A 21,405-nucleotide genomic window follows, 5' to 3' on the forward strand; every position below is an offset into this window, starting at 1 on the left:
GGCTATATGTACCGGCCCTACTCCCCGCTCTCCCCTCCAGCCCTCCAGTCAGACGCAGGGGGAGGGGACCATGGACCATGCCCAGGCCCAAGTCAGCAGCCCCAGTGTGGAGATCAGTGTGCCGGGGGCCTCCTTAGTCCCCTTCCCTCCTCCACGCAGGGAGAGTGCTGAGGGCCCCTCCAGCTGCTGCCCAGCCCTGCTCCTGGACAGGACTGACCTCTCCAGCTACGGAGCCAAGATCTACAAGATGAAGGATGGCTTTATCGGATCAGCCCTGGACCTCATCAAGAAGAGGTTAGTAAGAAGGTAGAGTTAGGGGTAGTTGTCATGATCAATACGATCATCAATGGGCTTCAGTATTGCACAATATTGTACAGTAATGAGCTGTTTATCTATCTCAGTTTGACTCGTTATCTTGCCCTACTTTGTGGAAGTTATATGCATACTCAGATGAAAGGTATAATTCTAAATGAAATGCAATATTGGACCGTAGCCATGTAAAGAAAGGATTAACTAGAAAATCCATTGATTTAGTAGTTTGTCAATCTGTGTAGCCTTCATTTAAGATGAACATACTTTTGACAAAAAGCTTGTTTTGAAATCTTGTAAAGCTCTTTGATGGCTAAATTGAATCTCATGGGTCCCAGCAAACATGACCCCATTGGCCCATGTGGGTATTCGGTGGGCAAGGTGGGCACGGGTTAGCCCACAACAAGCCCACATCAGAGCCCAACACAGGCTAGCCCACACCAGCCCGACACGGGGTAGCCCACAACAAGCCCAAAACAGTCTAGCCCAACACGGGCCAGCCTACACCATCCCAACAGGGGCTAGCCAACACCAGCCAGACACAGGGTAGCCCACAACAAGCCCACATCAGAGCCCAACACAGGCTAGCCCACACCAGCCCGGGGTAGCCAACAACAAGCCCAAAACAGTCTAGCCCACACCAGCCCAACACGGGCCATCCCACACCATCCCAACAGGGGCTAGCTCACACCAAGCCCAGCTAGAGGCGGGGGCTCATTAGAATAGTTGGGAGCGTTCTTTTTGTGCAACCGTTACTGAGTTTGCTCTAACTGTTTAAGTGTTCTTTAGCTTGTACACTGCCAATGATAAAGTCTTTAAAAATACTTAAATAAGTGCATGTGATATGTGAGAAACGTAACATTTTCTCTTGTAAAAAATATACTGAACAGAAATATTAACGCACCATGCAACAATTTCAATGATTTTACTGAGTTACAGTTCGTATAAGGAAATCAGTCAATTGAAATAAATTCATTAGGCCCTAATCTATGGATTTCACATGACTGGGCAGTGGTGAAGCCAAGGGTGGGCATGGGTGGGCCAGGGAGGACATGGGTGGGCCAGGGAAGACATAAGCCCACCCACTGGGAAGCCAGGCCCAGTCAATCAGAATGAGTTTTCCCACAAAAGAGCATTATTACAGACAGGAAGAATCCTCAGTATCACCAGCTGTCCGGGTGGCTGGTCTCAGACAATCCCACAGGTGAAGAAGCCAGATGTAGAGGCCCTGGGCTGGCGTGGTTACACGTGGTCAGCGGTTATGAGGCCGGTTGGATGTCAAATTCTCTAGAACGATGTTGGAGGCGGCTTATGATAGAAAAATTAACATTAAATTATCTGGCAACAGTTATGGTGGACATTCCTGCAGTCAGCATGCCAATTGCACGCTCCCTCAAAACTTTAGACTGTGGCATTGTGTTGTGTCACCAAACTGCACATTTTACAGTGGCCTTTTATTGTCCCCAGCACAAAGGTGCATCTGTGTAATGATCATGCTGTTTAATCAGCTTCCTGATATGCCACACGTGTCAGGTGGATGGATTATCATGGCAAAAGAGAAATGCTCACTGACAGGGGTGTGAACAAAATTGGAGAGAAGTATGCTTTTTGTGCGTTTGAAACATTTCTGGGATCTTTTATTTCAGCTCATGAAACATGGGACCAACACTTTACATGTTGCGTTTATATTTTTGTTCAGTATACTTGTACTGTATGATAGTAACAACTTTGTTGTCTTTCTGATACACTCTATCATGTTACCTTTAAGGCTTGAAAATAATGCAATTAATGCATTGAATTAAACTGTAATAAATGTATTAGATTAATTCCTATTAAATACAAAAACGGCATCGTGCCAATGTGGGCAGCCTACATGGGGCCAATATTTTAGCGCGCATTGGTCTCCCATCGTCCCAATGTGGGCAGTCTACATGGGGCCAATATTTTAGCACGCATTGGTCTCCCATCGTCCCAATGTGGGCAGTCTACATGGGGCCAATATTTTAGCGTGCATTGGTCTCCCATCGTCCCAATGTGGGCAGTCTACATGGGGCCAATATTTTAGCGCGCATTGGTCTCCCATCGTCCCAATGTGGGCAGTCTACATGGGGCCAATATTTTAGCGCGCATTGGTCTCCCATCGTCCCAATGTGGGCAGTCTACATGGGTCCAATATTTTAGCGCGCATTGGTCTCCCATCGTGCCAATGTGGGCATGTTTGCTGGGAAAAGATGGGTATATTTCAGACAAAGTGAGTGCTGCCTTCACCAGATATGGGCTGGCCACACTGGGCAAATGCCTTGGGGGCCAACGTGGAGCCGATGAGCAAAGGCTCATTGGCCCAATGTTGGCAGCCTACATAGGGCCAATATTTTAGCCCACATTGGGCCCACAGACTTCAGTCTGGTGTGGTTTGGCAAATCAAGGAGAGACGTAAAGCCTGCTTTGGCATTGTTCATAGGCTTACAGCCTGGCATCACCCAGGCCAGCACACAACATTCGACTCAGACAGGCACATGTAGCCTCAGACATGGGAAACACTTTCCCTGAGACATGGCTCTAGACTCCTATGGTATCTAACAGCCATACCCAGTGAACATTACTGGTTGGAAACACCTCTAATTTCATTGACAAAAATACAATTGTTGAAATTACATATTTTCGACCAGTTTTGCTCACTGGGATAGGATTCTACAACTATGTCTCAGGACAAGATGCAGTGGACAAGAGAAGAGTTATAGGACTGTACGTGTCAGTGGTGACCATGAGAGAAATGGATAGCCTTGTATTCTTCTCTCTCTCTCATGTCACAAATGGCTGTCTCCCTGACAGTCAAAGTCAGGGTTCTCCTCTGTGCTTGTTCCCACCCATAGATATCACTGTGTCCCTCACCTCTCTCAGAGAGTACTATAGAGGTGATGATGGATGATACAGACTGCGGACTGAACTGCATGATACCACAGAAGATATATTATATAGGTGGTGTGTTCACCAGATAGGAAAGCTATGTGACGTACTGTACATTCAAATACTACACTCCTTACACATGTTGGACATGGGACATAGGGACCAGAGGACAAGGGACCGAGGGAGGTTTAATAGTTTTTCATCCCCATGCTTAGGAATTCCTAGAATTGATGAGGTAGCTTTTACCAAGTGTATTAATACATGTATGTAGGACATTTTACTAATATACAGTATGTTCATATTCTAACACAAAATGTATTCTTAATGGGTTTTAATATGACCTCTGTTACATATCCGTGATCTTTGTGATTATTGTAATAGTATAAAGTTGGTCATTCAAAATGAATAATTTTCTATTGTTATGCGTGCACCCCAAGGGTCTAGTTTTAACGACTCTGTTTCCCTCAGCTCCATTAAACAAGTCTTGTGTTTGCGCTCGTCTGTGTCCCATGCAGACTTACGATCACGATGGCTATCGAACTGTGGCTAGTCTGATGGGTTTTTCACCAGGCAATTACAATACTGGAGTTTACACCTGATGGGATGGTGGAGCAGGAATCTATTAATGGTGGGAGGTTCTAGAACAGTGCTCTTGGGTGTGCTTAGTGTGCATTAAGATGTGGTTGCTCTCGCTCTCTCCTCATGACAAATGCACAGGTTAGGTTGTGGTGTGTTGTTTTTTTTCCTCACAAAGACATTAACAGAGAGATTACAGAGTCACCATCCATGTTTAGAATATACAGTATGGATTCCTTATGAACAAACATGATATGGCTGGAGCGACTATATACTCATTTCAATAGCACAGTGTACCGCAGGCAGAGAGAGGTGATATATCATACACAGTCCATGAGCTAATAAATTACGTTTCAGGTTATTACCCCACATGAATCATCTACAGGCTGACAGGTAATAGTTGGAAGGAAAGGTTTTAATGAAAGTTATTCCAGCTGGAAGAAAGGATACGCACCAGCCTCTGGTTTTATTGCCTCTTTCTGGCAATATTCCCTACATCAGGGTTCCCTGTTAGGTGGCCCGCATGCCAAATTCAGCCCGCAGGTGATTTTATTGGACTGTAAAATCACCAGGAAATCATCTCAAGAGTGATTTTAATTTAGGAATCTGTTCTCACAAATTGTCACACATAAACAGAGTGGCATATGTGAACATATTCCAATGTAATCCAGGTTTAAAATTCTGTTTGGGATTCTTGAGGTCAGTTTGCACTGTACAAATGATTTGTAACTATGTTGAATGTAATTGGGGACCCCTGCCCTACATAGTGCACTACTTTTGACCAGAGCCATATGGGAATAATGTTCTATATAGGGAATAGGGTGCCATTTGGGACACATCCCTAAAGAAGGGCCATATTAATTATTCATGTTATGCCCATGGCACCTGCATCGTCTGAAGATAAAGAGTTTGCTTTGTTGCATTTTAAAGACTTCAAAACTTTTGCAAATGCTAGTGAGTGTTGCTAGTGTGTAGGCCAGTTGGTGTGTGTGTGCATGCGCCGGTGTCTGTTACTGATGGGAAGTTCGGCTCTTTTTACTGACTCTGATCTTTTCAACTCGTTCAGTCAAAAGAACGAATCCTTCGACTCATTTCATTCATTTGAGACAGTAATGTCCAGAGCACGCAGGACCCACTACCGGCGAACGATGAACTCAAAACAGTCATGATTCTACAAGCCTCTCGTTCACCTCATTCAACATAAAAGGCGCTGCATGTTCAAAGTACGGAGCTCATTTTGACCTCTTAATGCCTCCGGATGCTCGGCAATTGTGTCACCCCTTCCATACAGAGCCTCCGACTCCATTCCAGATCAAGCATAAATTGGCTTTAAGGGGCTTATTGGAGCTGTTATTTGTAACTGAGACTTGTAAAAGAGTGATTTAAACAATGTACATTTGTTCATTACGAGGCATACAAATACAATTATTTATTGGTACATTTGAAATAAGGTCTAGTTGTGGCCGCAACCGGACTAGATTGTGAACGACTCCTGGCGGAATGCATTGCTTGACTGCGGTGAGGGTGATTGATAAGCACAATATCAATCGCGAACTGCAGTACCCCAAACGGTTCGTTCTCGAGTTCGAGTTTGCTGAGCAGAGGTTGTGTATGTTTTGGCTCTACAAAGCTATGTCCGTCATAACATTCAATAATTAATTAACTGCATTCATTCTTGCACCATACGATCAATTACCAGTTCTAAACATGTATTATTTTCTCTATCCTGCCTGCAGCATGATCTATGTTGCCTGCACGCCGGAGGAGCGCATATTAAAGTCTCTGTGTGGTCAATCTGAAGTCTGACGTGGCCGTACAGTATTCACTGCGATGCAGCCTCCTCAGACGTCAGGGCTTTCATACTTATTGCGCTTAGCAGAGCAGAGCTGTTGTGAAGGAAGTTGTCAAGGAAGTGAGTTTGTGTTTATATAGGATGTACCGCCCCCACCTACCGTAAACCAATCATGTCAATGTGGAGCTATACGGAGCCCTCCGCATTGTTACAGCATTTGAGAGGCACACCGTGATGCGGTACAGAGCTTGATTTGGCCTCTGCGTGCCTCTAGAGGCTCCACAATTGCATCACACCCTCCATACGAAGCCTTCAACCACATTTTTGGATCAACGGTTAACAAACATTCTCTCAATTGTAAATATTTCCAGAAATGTCCCTTGTCTCTGACATCATATTTTTCATATTTATATATATTTATATATATCCATATATATTTATATATATCATATTTATTATATCCATTTCAAATGATAGATTGTACAATTTAACATATGGTAAAGCCAAGCCTCCTACATCCCTTGGTGAGCACACCTTCTTCATATTAATCCTGGGTTTTTTCTTTTCCCACAAAAAGTATTTTGTTAATTTGTCATATTGTTTAAAATACCGGTCTGGAATATTCTGTTGTGACTTGACTTTAACATTAATCTGAAGACTGTTATTTATGTAATTAACTATGTTTGATTGTTTCCCGATTAAATTAATCATGTAACAATGAACTCATTAGCATCTGGGGCACCACGAGCGGGTTCTTTGAAAGAGTTACCATCTCCCGAATTAAACTCTAAAAGGTCTTTAGCTATCACATCTATAAACAGTCAATTTATTAATCATAACCTCGTATCATATCACCATTCTGAATAGTTGTAATCTCCTTGCATCTGCAAAAACCAGAGCCTTATTTATGATTCAGTACTACACAAATTGGTTTAATTATTTATTTACTGGCTAATTAAATGGAAACACAAGATAAACATACATACTCTGCACCGGTTATTGACTGGCTGAAAATAGGTCCCTAGCGGAATGACAACAACATGGATACTTGTTAAGAAGAGATGGAGAGGGAGCGAGGGACAGAGACACTTAACACTGGCAGATTCAGATACTACTCTCACCTACACTAACCATATACTTTACACACGAACCTCCGCCCGCTTTGAGAAATAAATCATGAATGTATGTACGTGAAATGCCTGGGTTTGCCGGGGATCTCTCAGTGAACGGGGCAGCCTTGGAAAGTGGGTTGGGCCTTTTCGCGGCACGTTTGTAAGGCACTGATTGTCCGAAATGGTTCCAACAACTCTACTGTTGTCCTTTTTCGTAGTTGTCCGGTATGCGGTGACTTGTCGTGTAGTCTTGAACAGAACTACAGAATTGATTTTTCTTCCATTCGCTATTGAAGATGCTTATTTGAAGATAGGCTAGCCATCTGTATTGATGGTTCCCGAATGGGGTGATGAGAGTAGCGTAATATTATGGTTTGAGCAGAGTAACAGGATGGTCCTACTTAAATTCACTTTCGCAGATACTTTACTTCACGCTTTTTCTGGAACGCTGTGTTAATTCATAACCCATCATTTACACCTTTTGCTCAAAAGGGGCGGTTCTGGCAGGCTGGCGCAACTCCTGAACTCACTTCGGGCGGTGATTACTCACTGTGCAAAGTTATGGAAAACAATTATCTCTTATAACTTCTCAAATCACATCCCTCTCTTAACAAAAACACTTTCATAATTGTTCATATTACATGCTCAACTCACATCTATGTACTGGGTATACTTTCCAATTTACAATATTTCCTTTATAACATTACCAGGGCGTGTACTCCGAGCATGCGCTGACCAACTGGCAAGTATCTTCACTGACATTTTCAACCTCTAGTCTATGATACCAACATGTTTTAAGCAGACCACCATAGTCCCTGTGCCCAAGAACACTAAGGTAATCTGCCTAAATAACTACAGACCCGTGGCACTCACGTCTATAGCCATAAAGTGCTTTCACATCAACACCATTATCCCAGAAGCCCTAGACCCACTCTAATTTGCATACCGCCCTATCAGATCCACAGATGATGCAATCTCTATTGCACTCCACACTGCCCTTTCCCACCTGGACAAAAGGTACACCTATGTGCGAATGCTATTCATTGACTACAGCTCAGCGTTCAACACCATAGTGTCCTCAAAGCTCATCAATAAGCTAAGGACCCTGGGACGAAACACCTCCCTCTGCAACTGTATCCTGGACTTCCTGATGGCCGCCCCCAGGTGGTAAGGGTAGGTAACAACACATCCGCCTCGCTGATCCTCAACACAGGGGCCCCTCAGGGGTGTGTGCTCAGTCCCCTCCTGTACTCCCTGTTCACTCATGATTCCACGGCCAGGCACGACTACAACACCATCATTCAGTTTGCCAATGACACAACAGTGGTAGGCCTGATCACCGACAATGATGAAACAGCCTATAGGGAGTAGGTCAGAGACCTGGCTGTGTGGTGCCAGGACAACAATCTCTCCCCCAACGTGATCAAGACAAAGGAGGTGATTGTGGACTGCAGAAAAAGGAGGACCGAGCACGCCCCGATTCGCATTGACGGGGAGCAGGTTGAGAGTCTCAAGTTCCTTGGTGTCCACATCACCAACAAACTAACATGGTCCAAGCACACCAAGACAGTCGTAAAGAGGAAGACTGAAGACTGAGGGGGAATAGCTGCACCATCAAGAGCATCCTGACTGGTTGCATCACTGCCTGGTATGGTAACTGCTCGGCCTCCAACCGCAAGGCACTACAGAGGGTAGTGCGTACGGCCCAGTACATCACTGGGGAGAAGCTTCTTGCCATCCAGGACCTGAACATATAATCAAATGGCTACCCAGACTATTTGCATTCCCCCCCCTTTTACACCGCTGCTACTCTCTGTTATTATCTATGCATAGTCACTTTAATAACTCTACCTACATGTACGTATTACCTCAATTACCTTGACTAACTGGTGCCCCCGCACATTGACTCTGTACCGGTACCACTTGTATATAGTCTCACTATTGTTATTTTACTGTTGCTCTTTAATTACTTGTTCCTTTTATTTCTTATTCGTATTTTTTAAACTGCATTGTTGGTTAAGGGCTTGTCAGTAAGCATTTCACTGTAAGGTCTACACCTGTTGTATTCGGCTCATGTGACCAATACAATTTGTTTCAATTTATTTTAATCTTGACTATTAGTTGCTCAAAATTTAGTCCCATCACTTTCTCCAAATTTGAGCGCACCTTAATAACCAAATATGTAATCCCAGTAGGAACCCATTTGAAATTAAATGGGGTAGTTGTTCCAGAGTAACATATGGTATTAATTGGCATTGCTTCCGACTTATTCCAATTAATTTTGTAGCCTGACATACTAGAATATGACGTAAGTAATTGTGGTACAGACTGAAGAGGATCAGAGACCAGCAGTAGAATGTAATCTGCGTACATAAGCAGCTTGTGTTCTTTTCCTCCTCCATGTACACCCCTAATTTCTGGATCGGTTCTTATCATTGTCGCAATAGGCTCTAAGATGATGGTAAACAGGAGAGGGAAGAGTGAGCAACCCTGCCTTGTGTCTCTAGAAAGACAAAAACATTGAGACATAATTCCATTCGTAAGTACTGTTGCTTTAAGATTGGAATAGAGGATCCCTATCCGTTTACAAAAGTCTGGTCCCAAACCAAATATTTCTAGGGTTCTTAAGAGAAAAGCCTATCAAATGCCTTCTGAGCATTTAAGGAGACAGCAACGGTAGGAACTATATTTGAGCGGTTTAACCACATGAGATGTAAGAGCCTCCTCATATTATCAGTTGAGGTTCTGTTCTTAATAAATCTTACTTGGTCACTATAATATTAGGTAGTGCCTTCTCTAAGCGTATCACAATGGTCATAGTAAGAATCTTACAATCCACATTAAAAAGGCTGATAGCTCTAAAATTCCCAGGTTCTGTAGTATCTCTATCCTTTTTAGGAATTAGCGATATCAAAGCCTCATTAAAGGTGTCTGGAAGGGAGACATTTTTAAATGCCTGCTGGTAAACCACTGTCAATACAGGAACAAGAATATCAATTTACTTTTAGAATATTCTACAGGAAGGCCATCCAGACCAGGTGATTTTTCATAGATAAAATGGCGGCTCTTAACCTCCTCTTCTGTTATAGTATAGTGCAGGTCCTGTACCTGGCCATCTGATAATCTAGGTAATTCTATACCAGACGAAAAAGTATCCATATTTATGGGGCTAGCTGAATAGGAGGATGAATATCAATTTTCATAAAAACATTGAAACACACTGTTTATCTCTTTCAATGAGGTCACCATCTTATTGCTCTTTATTGATGGAATTACATTAGAAGTGTTCTGCATTTTTTGTTGTCTTGCTAGTAGCCTGCCTGTCTTCTCACCTCCCTCATAAAAACTGGTTCTGCCTTTTTTAAATACATTTCGTGCAACTGAAATGTCTATTTGCAGGCAGTTTGAAATGTGCTATCTGTGAAATGTCTTGCCAAATCCCTTTCCAGGCCACATATCTCAGATTCTAATCTTTTTACTGCCTCAGCCCCTTCTCTCTTATTTTTTGGACTCATGTGCTATTATTTTCTATATGCTTTAGAGGTTTCCCATACTGTGGAAACCTTTTCAGTTGACCCTATGTTGATTTCAAAAAGGATCTAAGATCATCTGCTTGTGTTTGGGTAAATATCTCATCTTGTAATAGAATGGTGTTGAGGCTAAATCTACCCTTCCTCACATTTTCGGAGTTTATATCAACATGTAACACTACTATTACATGATATGTGAGGGCAATGGGCCCAATCTTGCAATCAATCACATTATTAACCATGAAATTAGATATCAAGAAGAAATCTATTCTGGAGTGTGTTATGACAGTGAGAGAAGAAAGTATATTCTCTATCATTAGGATGGACTAATCTCCAAATGTCTCTAAGGCCCATATCTTCTACTAGCATAAGTATTGCAAGTCTATCCTCTGGCGTGGAGTTACTTGTACATTTACTTCTATCAATCATATGGTCCACTACTTGGTTAAAGTCTCCAGCAAGGACGATCTGCACCTCCATATTTCCCAGTACAGTTGACCTCATAATCTGGATACTCCTTGTTTTATGTTGCATAATACTACCTTAATCCCATTTATAAGAGCCTCAATGCAGATAAGCCTGCCAAATTCATCAGAGTGTTGCTTCAAAATGACAAAATGAACTATTTTGTTAATCAGAATAATCACCCCATTTTGTTTGGAATTAAATGAGCTATGATAAACTTCTGCAACCCAGTCTACTCTAAATTTCAGTGCCTCTGTATCTGTTAAATGTGATTCTTGTATGAACACAATATCTGCCTGTTTGGATTTTAAATATGTTAAAATTGTTTCCTCTTCTTGGTTACCACAAACATTTATAGTCCAAGAGATTATGTTTACATAACCATTAGCCATATTTACGCTGAGTAGTTATAGCCTGTGAGCGTGAAGTGTCCCATTTAACACTCGTGACAACTCTAATGAACATCATTATATGCTCCAGCTGTACAAAGAAACAGTGTAAATAAACGTAGAAAACCAATCCCAAAATAAAACAAAACAACTAGGAACGTAACGTTGCTTCTCGATGAGTTAATCATCACAGAACTGTCTTTGATGCTGCAAAAGATAACCTGCTGTCTCAACTCAAAATTCCTTATGGGCTGTGAGGCGCTTGAAAGGCTAAATTACTGTAGCAACACTCCCCAGAATCCCACAAACACACAGGCTGTACCTTGTCTCGTCTTCTTTATCGGGGCTAAACACCTTGCTCCAGCAAGAATCTCTCTGCCTCCACATTGTCCTTGAAAATAATCCCTTCCAAGTGAAGAGCAGGGTCACTGGGAATGCCAGTGTATGCCTGACTTTCTTCTTGTGTAGTTGGTTCTCCGCCATTGCAAACGTCTTCCTCTTCATTGCTAGTTCCTTGGACAGGTCCAGCTGGCTGCCTTCCCACTGAACACCACTTTTTTCTTGCGCCGCTTTAAGTACCTTGTCCCGGGGTGTAGATCGTAGGAAGCGGATGAGAACCATTCTCGGGGGCCTATTCTTGTCAGGCATGGTTAAACTACGATGGGTTTGTTCAATTTCGAACTTCGTGCCTGTCATCAAATCCTTCTGCAATGATTTTCTGAGTTAGAGAGGGAGGTGTGTAACTACCAATTAAGAGGACAAATTATGCAAATTCACAGAGTAGATGTTATTCTACATGACAGACCAGAGATAGATGGCAGTACAGCAGGTTAAATGGGACTAGAGAGACAGGGTTTGTGAAATAGTGTAGGGCCGTGATGTGAGATGACAAGACAAAGCAAATACACCACGAATGGGCAATTGGCGGCCAGCCCCTCTTTTGTAGACCAATAATAACATATAAATATATATATATTTTTTAAATGGGGGGGGACTCAGTCGGGGTCTCAACATTCTGTTGGTAATTAGAATAATTATTACACAAGGCGCAATTTAGAAATTTGGTTGTGCATCAGCAGTCAATCAGCTGGCACATGTCAGCAAATAGTTTTTAGATTGGTAAATTAGTCTAGCGGCCAGCTACAGTGCCTCAGCAATCTACACACAATACCCCATAATGACAAAGCGAAAAACAGGTTTTTAGGTTTGTTTGCAAAACCGAAATACCTCATTTACATAACTATTCAGTAAACCCTTTGTTATGAGACTAGAGCTGGTCTCCTGACCAAACTGGGCAATGAGGGGAGTAGGGCCTCGGTCAGGGAGGTGACCAAGAACCCGATGGTCACTCTGACAGAGCTCCAGAGTTCCTCTGTGGAGATGGAAGAACCTTCCAGAAGGACAACCATCTCTGCAGCACTCCACCAATCAGGCCTTCATGGTAGAGTGGCCAGACTGACCCACTCCTCACATGACAGCCCGCTTGGAGTTTGCCAAAAGGCACCTAAACACTCTCAGTCCATGAGAAACAAGATTCTCTGGTCTGATGAAACCAAGATTGAACTCTTTGGACTGAATGCCAAGCGTCACGTCTGGAGGAATCCTGGCACCATCCTTCGGTGAAGCATGGTGGTGGCAGCATCATGCTGTGGGGATGTTTTTCAGTGGCAGGGACTGGGAGACTATTCAGGATCTAAGCAAAGATGAACGGAGCAAAGTACAGAGACATCCTTGATGAAAACCTGCTCCAGAGAGCTCAGGACCTGAGACTGGGGCGAAGGTTCACCTTCCAACAGGACAATGACCCGAAGCACACAGCCAAGACAACGCAGGAGTGGCTTTGGGACAAGTCTCTGTATGTCCTTGGGTGTCCCAGCCAGAGCCCGGACTTGAATTTCTGACCGAACATCCCTGGAGAGACCTGAAAACACCTGTGCAGCAACGCTCCCCATCCAACCTGACAGAGCTTGAGAGGATCTGCAGAGATGAATGGGAGAAACTCCCCAAATACATGTGTGCCAAGATTGTAGCGTCATATCCAAGAAGACGTGAGGCTGGAATCGCTGCCAAAGGTGCTTCAACAAAGTACTGAGTAAAGGGTCTGAATACTTATTTATATGTGATATTTCATTTTATATATATATAATATGTAAATTAGCAAAAATGTCTAAAATCCTGTTTTTGCTATGTCATTATGGGCTATTGTGTGTAGATTGATGATAAATAAATAAAACATTTATAAAAACGATTTAATTATTTTAGAATATGGCTGTAACGTAACAAAATGTAGAAAAAGTCAAGGTCTGAATGCTTTCCGAAGGTACTGTATCTAAACTTGTAGTAAGCATGTTCGAATTACCGACTGGTCTGGGGCCCATTGATCATCAGTTATCATATTAAAAACTGCAAACATTTCTCTCCACCCCATGGCAAAATGTGTTGAATTGCAGGAAATTAGCTGTAAAACTGCACATTTTTATCTCCACCCCATGGCAGAATGTGTAGAAATTCAGCAAACATGCTTTAAAATGGCAACATTTTCTCTACGCCCTGTGGCAAAATGTGTAGAATTGCAAGGAATTTACTTTAAAACATATTTTTTCCCTCTTCACTGTCACAGGGGGGCTGCTATAATGTTTTGCTTGCAAAGAGGGGAGTGGGTATGGATGTGGGTACGCAGACCCACGAGCCTCTGCGGCCCCTCATGAGTTCCGTCAAAATTGCCCATCCCTGAAATACACAAACATGATGTAAATATTGACTTTCACACTGATGATTGACGGAAATGAATAAAATGTAGAATGTTGCAAATTGCTAGGGTACAGTTACATCCCTGGCCAAATAGCTAGGCTATTATCTTGCCAGGAGAGATACATTTAAATGGAGCTTTGGGAAGGATATTGTGATTTTTCTTCTCCATTGTCTGTATAGTGCAGTCAATCACAATGTGACGTGAACAGACACCATGATTGTGGAAGGCAGACTGATCTGTTCTAATGTTCATTCAGCAGCTAGCTCATACTGTCTGTGTGTGTGTACATGTGTGCGTATGTGTGTATGCATGCCCACATACATGCATGTCTATGTGGAGAGAGCTCAGGAGCAGGCAATGTCCCTGGGTGCGCACACACACGGCTGACACATGCTCGGAGCATGGCTGGTCGGCACACAAAGGAACCAGAGGCAGATGTGTGATGCATGTAGAGTGATGGGAGGCAGCATCTTGCCATCCTGCCCTGTGGTCCAGGAGTTCAGGTGTTAATGGGAATTGATGCGTCAAATTATCCAGCCCCTGAGCCCCTCTGCTGGGGAGAGAAGAAGGAGAGGAGGGGGAGAGGTCCCTGGAGGGGTGGAGAGGAGGAGGAAGGAGAGGGAGAGAGGGAAGGGAGGAGGAGGGGGAGGTCTGATGAAACTGAATGATTTGGATGGTGGGAGGAGAGGAGAGAGGTGCCAGGAATCATAATTCTATCCTCTGCCATTCTGCCATCTCTAACACCCCTCATCTCTTCCTCTCACTCCCTCCCTCACTCCCTCTCTCTTTCTTTCTCTCTATCCTTTCTCTCTCTCTCCTCTCTTTTTTCCCTATTCCCCCCGTCTTTCTCGTCTCCAGCTGCAGTGCAGAGATTGCAGCGGCGGAGGCCCCCGTCAGGCTGTCAGGTGACCAGGACGAAAGCACTGACATCACCGCTCCCCCACCGGACTGTCACTCCTCTGCTGTTTCCATGACAACCACGACGGCCTGCGGAGCGGAGTCTTGCGACAAGCCTGTAGCAGGAGGAGCAGGAGGAGAGGAACTAGCTGCAGAATGTGTAAGGAGAATCTCTCCCTCTCTCTCTCTCTCTCTCTCTCTCTCTCTCTCTCTCTCTCTCTTTCTGTCTCTCACTCACTCAACATGCTGGGGATAGCAGTGGGCTGAAGCACGCACACAGACAGGGGAATGTGAGGATGGTTAGGGAAGAACAGAACAGAATAGAAGGATTGCGTATCCAGGCAGGCAGGCGGACTACACACACACACACACACACACACACACACACACACACACACACACACACACACACATTCATAGCCAGGCAGGCAGGCAGATGTATGTGATGAGCCCCTGACAACTGCAGGCATGCAGGTATGCAGCTCCAGCCTCAGCCTCAGCGTCTTCCTCCCAGCTCAGCTCAGCTCTGCATCTGCCTGGGAACAGGAGTCAGCAGAGAGGGAGGATTGAAGAGCAGGTTCATGGTGGTAACTAACTGGGCTTCTTCATCTAATCTTTGTGCTGTGCTGTGCTGCTCTGCTGGCTCGGCTGTCTGTCTGGTCCTCTCTGTGTGAAACAACGCAGCTATCCAGACGCTAGCCGTCCGTCAGTAGCTGTCGGTGCATTGTGTTAATTTCTGCTATAATCCGAGCAACACGTCTCAGCCTCTGCTGGGGTTGAGGTTACAGCAGCAGCATCGATAGCCAGTTTCGTTGGGTTTATGGCCGTCATGTATTTTGTATGAGGAAGGATGCTATAGGTGAGAACGAATGCTAGCGTTGTATATGCCACCATTGCTTTTTGCTCATAGTCATTGTTGCTGTTGCATGCACTGTTTATTAAATGCATGGAGAATGGCTGTGCATGTTTCCAGCAATGGCAAACCGCAATTCATTAGTACCTGCATCGAACTGCGTCATTAATTGTTCTGTGCGATACTAGAGCCTTAGCTATGAGTCTTATTTCCCATCCTCGTTTTGTTTGAATATGAAAACTTACCCCAATGCCCTTTTATCCACAGCAATGTTGTTTATCATGTAATGGTCTGCAGCTATCTGTTGTTTATCAAGCTGATGCTAGGAACCACAGAATCTAGACATTAGCAGTTTGGGGGCCGATCAATGATGGTCTGTCAATCAATGAGCTGCTATCACTCAATGCTGTCAATCGCCTAATGATGCTGAATGTGCGTCTGTAGAGAGTTGAGGGGTCAGGGGTGAGGGTTCAGCGGTTACGAGTCAGTCTGATGACCTTTCACCTGATCCACAGTTCCATAATGAGGCCCACCATGAATAATTTGACAGACACCAACGCATGTGTTGTTGGGAAATTCCATTGTTTATCTAAAAAGGATAGACTTGTCCTGTTGTCTCTGCTATTTGGGATATTTTCTACAACCTCAAAGGTTTCCCTTGCATTCCTATTCCCTAGAATTCCTATTCCATTCCATTCCAAGGCTTCCCAAGTAATTCCGTGAAGGAAACAGATGTGTGCCCTTGGTCGGTCGGTCGGTCAGTCTGTCCGTCTGTTGGTCTGTCGGTCTGTCTGTTGGTCTGAGTACATGCAACATTGAGAGCCTCTCAGAGTCAAAGCTGTCATGTTTAAAGTACAGTCTGTGTCTCAGGATATTAAACACCATTTCATTTGTCAAACCAATCAGGTTCAGAATGGATTAATATCTGTTGCAATTCAGCCCATGATGGCACCATTAACAGGGGTAGTCTATGCTACAGAGAATGCTCTCTCAGGCCCCTGAGTGTATGATACAGTGAACCCACTTCCTATAGCCTCTCACATGACGCTTACATCTCTCTCTTTGTCTCCCTCTCTCTATCAACACTGACCATGCCTCTTTCAGCCACTAGCAGATGACATGTACAGTTTATTGACTGGTGTCTTTCTCCAATCAGCTTAACTCTGGCCTGGGCTGCAGGCGCTCCAGCTCAGACGCAGCCTATGAGCCGGCCGAGTCGGTGAGGGCCCAGCGTGAGTGCCGCCTCCGGCCCCACTACAGCGACCCCATGCCGGCCGATGCAACCAAGCGCAAACAGCTGGAGATGAAGATCGCTGCAGCTGCATGCCTCCACAGCCAGCGTCGGGACAGGGACAGTGGTGAGTGGAGCTACATATCAAGCATCCCTGTTAAGCCCATATCAAGCATCCCTGTTCAGCCCATATCAAGCATCCCTGTTCAGCCCATATCAAACATCCCTGTTAAGCCCATATCAAGCATCCCTGTTAAGCCCATATCAAACATCCCTCTCTAGCCCATATCAAACATCCCTGTTAAGCCCATATCAAGCATCCCTGTTCAGCCCATATCAAACATCCCTCTCTAGCCCATATCAAACATCCCTCTCTAGCCAATATCAAGCATCCCTGTTCACCCCATATGAAACATCCCTGTCTAGCCCATATCAAACATCCCTGTCTAGCCCATATCAAACATCCCTGTCTAGCCCATATCAAACATCCCTGTCTAGCCCATATCAAACATCCCTGTCTAGCCCATATCAAACATCCCTGTCTAGCACATATCAAACATCCCTGTCTAGCCCATATCAAGCATCCCTGTCTAGCCCATATCAAGCATCCCTGTCTAGCCCATATCAAGCATCCCTGTCTAGGACATATCAAACATCCCTGTCTAGCCCATATCAAACATCCCTGTCTAGCCCATATCAAGCATCCCTGTCCAACCCATATCAAATCAACACTCCAACTTCATCATACAGACTTTGTCTGGCATGGAGCCCATGTTTTACAGTCTAACAATGAGCCAGGTTAAGAAACCAAAACCCACATGAAACCAACCTCAGGCTGCCCAAACGCCCAAACAGTTCCACTGCCACAAACGTTATTGTTCTTGGCTATGACTTCACTTACTCTCTCTAAAGTGCTGGCCTCAGCTTTACATTATGGACCTCCACACTGCAGTGTGACTGTCTTTCTGCCATTGAAACATTCTGAATCACTGGGCTCATATTTAGAGCCTCGGCCCCCCTCTCTGTTTTCCTCAGATTGTGTTCAGGGCAGCCAGCTGAATCACTGTAAAGGAGCTAGCTATCGCATGTGATTTTAGATGGCAATCTTTAGAGGCCCTTACACTAACTTACCCTGACATTTTAAGATTGGGCCTGTTTTGAAGAGTAAGAGCCTACAAGTATTGTCTGTTCAGGATATGGCTGCCGTGCCGAGTTATATAACAACATACTCTCAGAATGTTTGTGACCTTTCACTCCCTAATTCCCTTATTGCTAACAGGAATTCAGCAAAAAATTTGTTTATTTTAGAACATCTGTTTCCAAGTATTCCCACAAATAAAAAAAGGTTTGTGATCGCGTCTCAATGTAATCAAGGTATGAAATTATTGTTATTTTCAAATACAATCTCTTTTTGGGGCGGCAGGTAGCCTAGTGGTTAGAGCGTTGGACTAGTTAACTGAAAGGTTGCTGGACTGAATCCCTGAGCTGACAAGGTAAACATCTGTCGTTCTTCCCCTGAACAAGGCAGTTAACCCACTGTTCCCCGATAGCCCATCATTGTAAATAATACACTGCTCAATAAAATAAAGGGAACACTTAAACAACACAATGTAACTCCAAGTCAATCACACTTCTGTGAAATCAAACTGTCCACTTAGGAAGCAACACTGATTGACAATACATTTCACATGCTGTTGTGCAAATGGAATAGACAACAGGTGGAAATTATAGGCAATTAGCAAGACACCCCCAATAAAGGAGTGGTTCTGCAGGTGGTGACCACAGACCACTTCTCAGTTCCTATGCTTCCTGGCTGATGTTTTGGTCACTTTTGAATGCTGGCGGTGCTTTCACTCTAGTGGTAGCATGAGACGGAGTCTACAACCCACACAAGTGGCTCAGGTAGTGCAGCTCATCCAGGATGGGACATCAATGCGAGCTGTGGCAAGAAGGTTTACTGTGTCTGTCAGCGTAGTGTCCAGAGCATGGAGGCGCTGCCATGAGACAGGCCAGTACATCAGGAGACGTGGAGGAGGCCGTAGGAGGGCAACAACCCAGCAGCAGGACCGCTACCTCCGCCTTTGTGCAAGGAGGAGCAGGAGGAGCACTGCCAGAGCCCTGCAAAATGACCTCCAGCAGGCCACAAATGTGCATGTGTCTGCTCAAACAGTCAGAAACAGACTCCATGAGTGGTATGAGGGCCCGACGTCCACAGGTTGGGGTTGTGCTTACAGCCCTGTGCTCTTCACAGATGAAAGCAGGTTCACACTGAGCACATGTGCCAGACATTTTGAGTGTGACTCCTGCATGACTGGTTTGGCGGTGGGTCAGTCATGGTGTGGGGTGGCATTTCTTTGGGGGGCCGCACAGCCCTCCATGTGCTCGCCAGAGGTAACCTGACTGCCATTAGGTACCGAGATGAGATCCTCAGACCCCTTGTGAGACCATATGCTGGTGCGGTTGGCCCTGGGTTCCTCCTAATGCAAGACAATGCTAGACCTCATGTGGCTGGAGTGTGTCAGCAGTTCCTGCAAGAGGAAGGCATTGATGCTATGGACTGGCCCGCCCGTTCCCCAGACCTGAATCCAATTGAGCACATCTGGGTCATCATGTCTCGCTCCATCCTCCACGTTGCACCACAGACTGTCCAGGAGTTGGCGGATGCTTTAGTCCAGGTCTGGGAGGAGATCCCTCAGGAGACCATACGCCACCTCATCAGGAGCATGCCCAGGCGTTGTAGGGAGGTCATACAGGCACGTGGAGGCCACACACACTACTGAGCCTCATTTTGACTTGTTTTAAGGACATTACATCAAAGTTGGATCAGCCTGTAGTGTGGTTTTCCACTTTAATTTTGAGTGTGACTCCAAATCCAGACCTCTATGGGTTGATAAATTTGATTTCCATTGATAATTTTTGTGTGATTTTGTTGTCAGCACATTCAACTATGTAAAGAAAAAAGTATCTAATAAGAATATTTCATTCATTCAGATCTAGGATGTGTTATTTTAGTGTTCCCTTTATTTTTTTGAGCAGTGTAATTTGCTCTCAACTGACTTGCCTAATTAAATAAAAATAAAAACTTGTATTCAATTTGCAGTGTATAAATTATTACAATTGTGTTCCAACAAAAATTGGTCTGCGGCTGAATCTAGTTGCCTACCCCTGCTACATAGTAATGTTGACCTTACACTACTGACATTATTGTTAGAACAAGGGTCAAGCCTTAGAGGTGTGGGGATAAGATTGTTTTTTACATATCTGACCATGTTATCCATTTAAAAAATGTGCGTTACAACAATGTGGGATTGATTGGAGACAGGGCTCTCCTGTACACTTGTTAACAATGACGTGTGACTTGAATCTAGCCCATAGACATATTGTGTGTTTATAAACATTAGTTGGTCTAACCTGTGTTCCTTTCTGTGCATGTGTGTCCCATAGCACCTGCCTCTGTGCGGGTGCGCTCTGAGCCCCGCGGTGAGGAGCGTCTTGGGGTTCTGGGCGTGACAAGGGCTGGGCATAACCGCTGGAGCACCGTGAGCAGCCTCAGTGCCGACAGCGGCGTGGTGGGTCTGTGTGACGACCGCGACGATGACGAAGATACCCGGAGAATACACAGCAGTGGAGGGGCAGAGGTAGAACGGGTGGACAGCGGGATTGGACCCTGTCTGGCTCGCGGCTGGAAGAGACCCTCTAACTCCCTTCGGGCCTGGGAGGCCCAAAGACCCTGCCCAGACTGTGGCCAGAGAGACGGGCACGGGGTGGCCCGGACGGACGGGGAGGGTACCGGTATGTGTGAGCGCTGCTCCAAGCTGAGGACAGAGAGGAAGGAAGCCATCTTGGAGTTCCTGAACACGGAGTCAAGCTACGGGGAGGACCTGAGGATCATCAAGGAGGAGTTCTACGGTCCCATGCAGAGCGCCGGGCTGCTGACCTCAGAACAGCTGACTGTGGTGTTCAGCAACGTTCAGGAGCTCATAGACGTCAACGAACGCTTCACTGAACATCTGCAGGACAGCATCGATCAGGCCTTTGACCAGGTGAGGTGACACTTTTGAACCTAGAGCACCAGTCAGCTCAACAAATGTTTAAAATGATGCCAATCCTTGCATTCATGGCTCTGATTTTGAGTTGTGGTTACACAGTGATCAATGGAATCATTGTCATTGTTGTTGTTCCCTTTCAGGGAGATGAGGACCTCCTAACAGTGTGCATTGGAGAGATTTTCCTGGAGTTTGTCAACATGCTGCCAGCCTTCCAGACATACTGCCTGCAGCAGTCCACTTCTGTCAACATGCTCAACACCTTGGAGAAGGAGAAGGAACTGCTCAGGTAAAGACTGTATAAAATAGCACTTCAAAGACAAATAAGGGAACTTTGGTTTTTATTTTTCCTAATTCAAGATCGAGACTAAGATAAAATGTACACAAAATGTATTGTTTAGGAATTCTCTGCGCTCTTGCCCTCTCCTGTGCTCTGAGTACTGGAACAGTAACTTTGAACCCTAAGTTCCTACTGCGCAGTGTTATTCTTAATGGAAGAGACGGAAGGTTATGATTAATTCATAACTGGTCCTATTTTGAGAACAG

At 44.7% G+C, this 21,405-nt stretch overlaps 1 protein-coding gene across 3 annotated transcripts in view; it reads left to right on the top strand.

The window, feature by feature from the left end:
* Positions 1-21,405, top strand: part of arhgef49 (Rho guanine nucleotide exchange factor 49) — a 72,912-nt gene that overhangs the window by 46,585 nt on the left and 4,922 nt on the right. For 2 of the 3 annotated variants that reach the window (XM_021597468.3, XM_021597467.3), the window contains exons 3-7: positions 1-294; positions 14,691-14,889; positions 16,739-16,940; positions 20,258-20,856; positions 21,003-21,148. The exon at positions 1-294 is cut by the window's left edge and continues 1,598 nt beyond it. In XM_021597468.3, coding sequence (XP_021453143.3) covers positions 1-294; positions 14,691-14,889; positions 16,739-16,940; positions 20,258-20,856; positions 21,003-21,148 — 1,440 coding nt within the window. Of the gene's footprint in view, positions 295-14,690; positions 15,317-16,738; positions 16,941-20,257; positions 20,857-21,002; positions 21,149-21,405 lie in introns of those variants that run through there. The other variant, XM_090230001.1, reaches the window with a different exon arrangement.

The sequence above is a fragment of the Oncorhynchus mykiss genome, chromosome 3, assembly GCF_057628025.1.
Source record: "Oncorhynchus mykiss isolate SJ-2025 chromosome 3, ASM5762802v1, whole genome shotgun sequence".
Classification (NCBI taxonomy): Eukaryota; Metazoa; Chordata; class Actinopteri; order Salmoniformes; family Salmonidae; genus Oncorhynchus; species Oncorhynchus mykiss.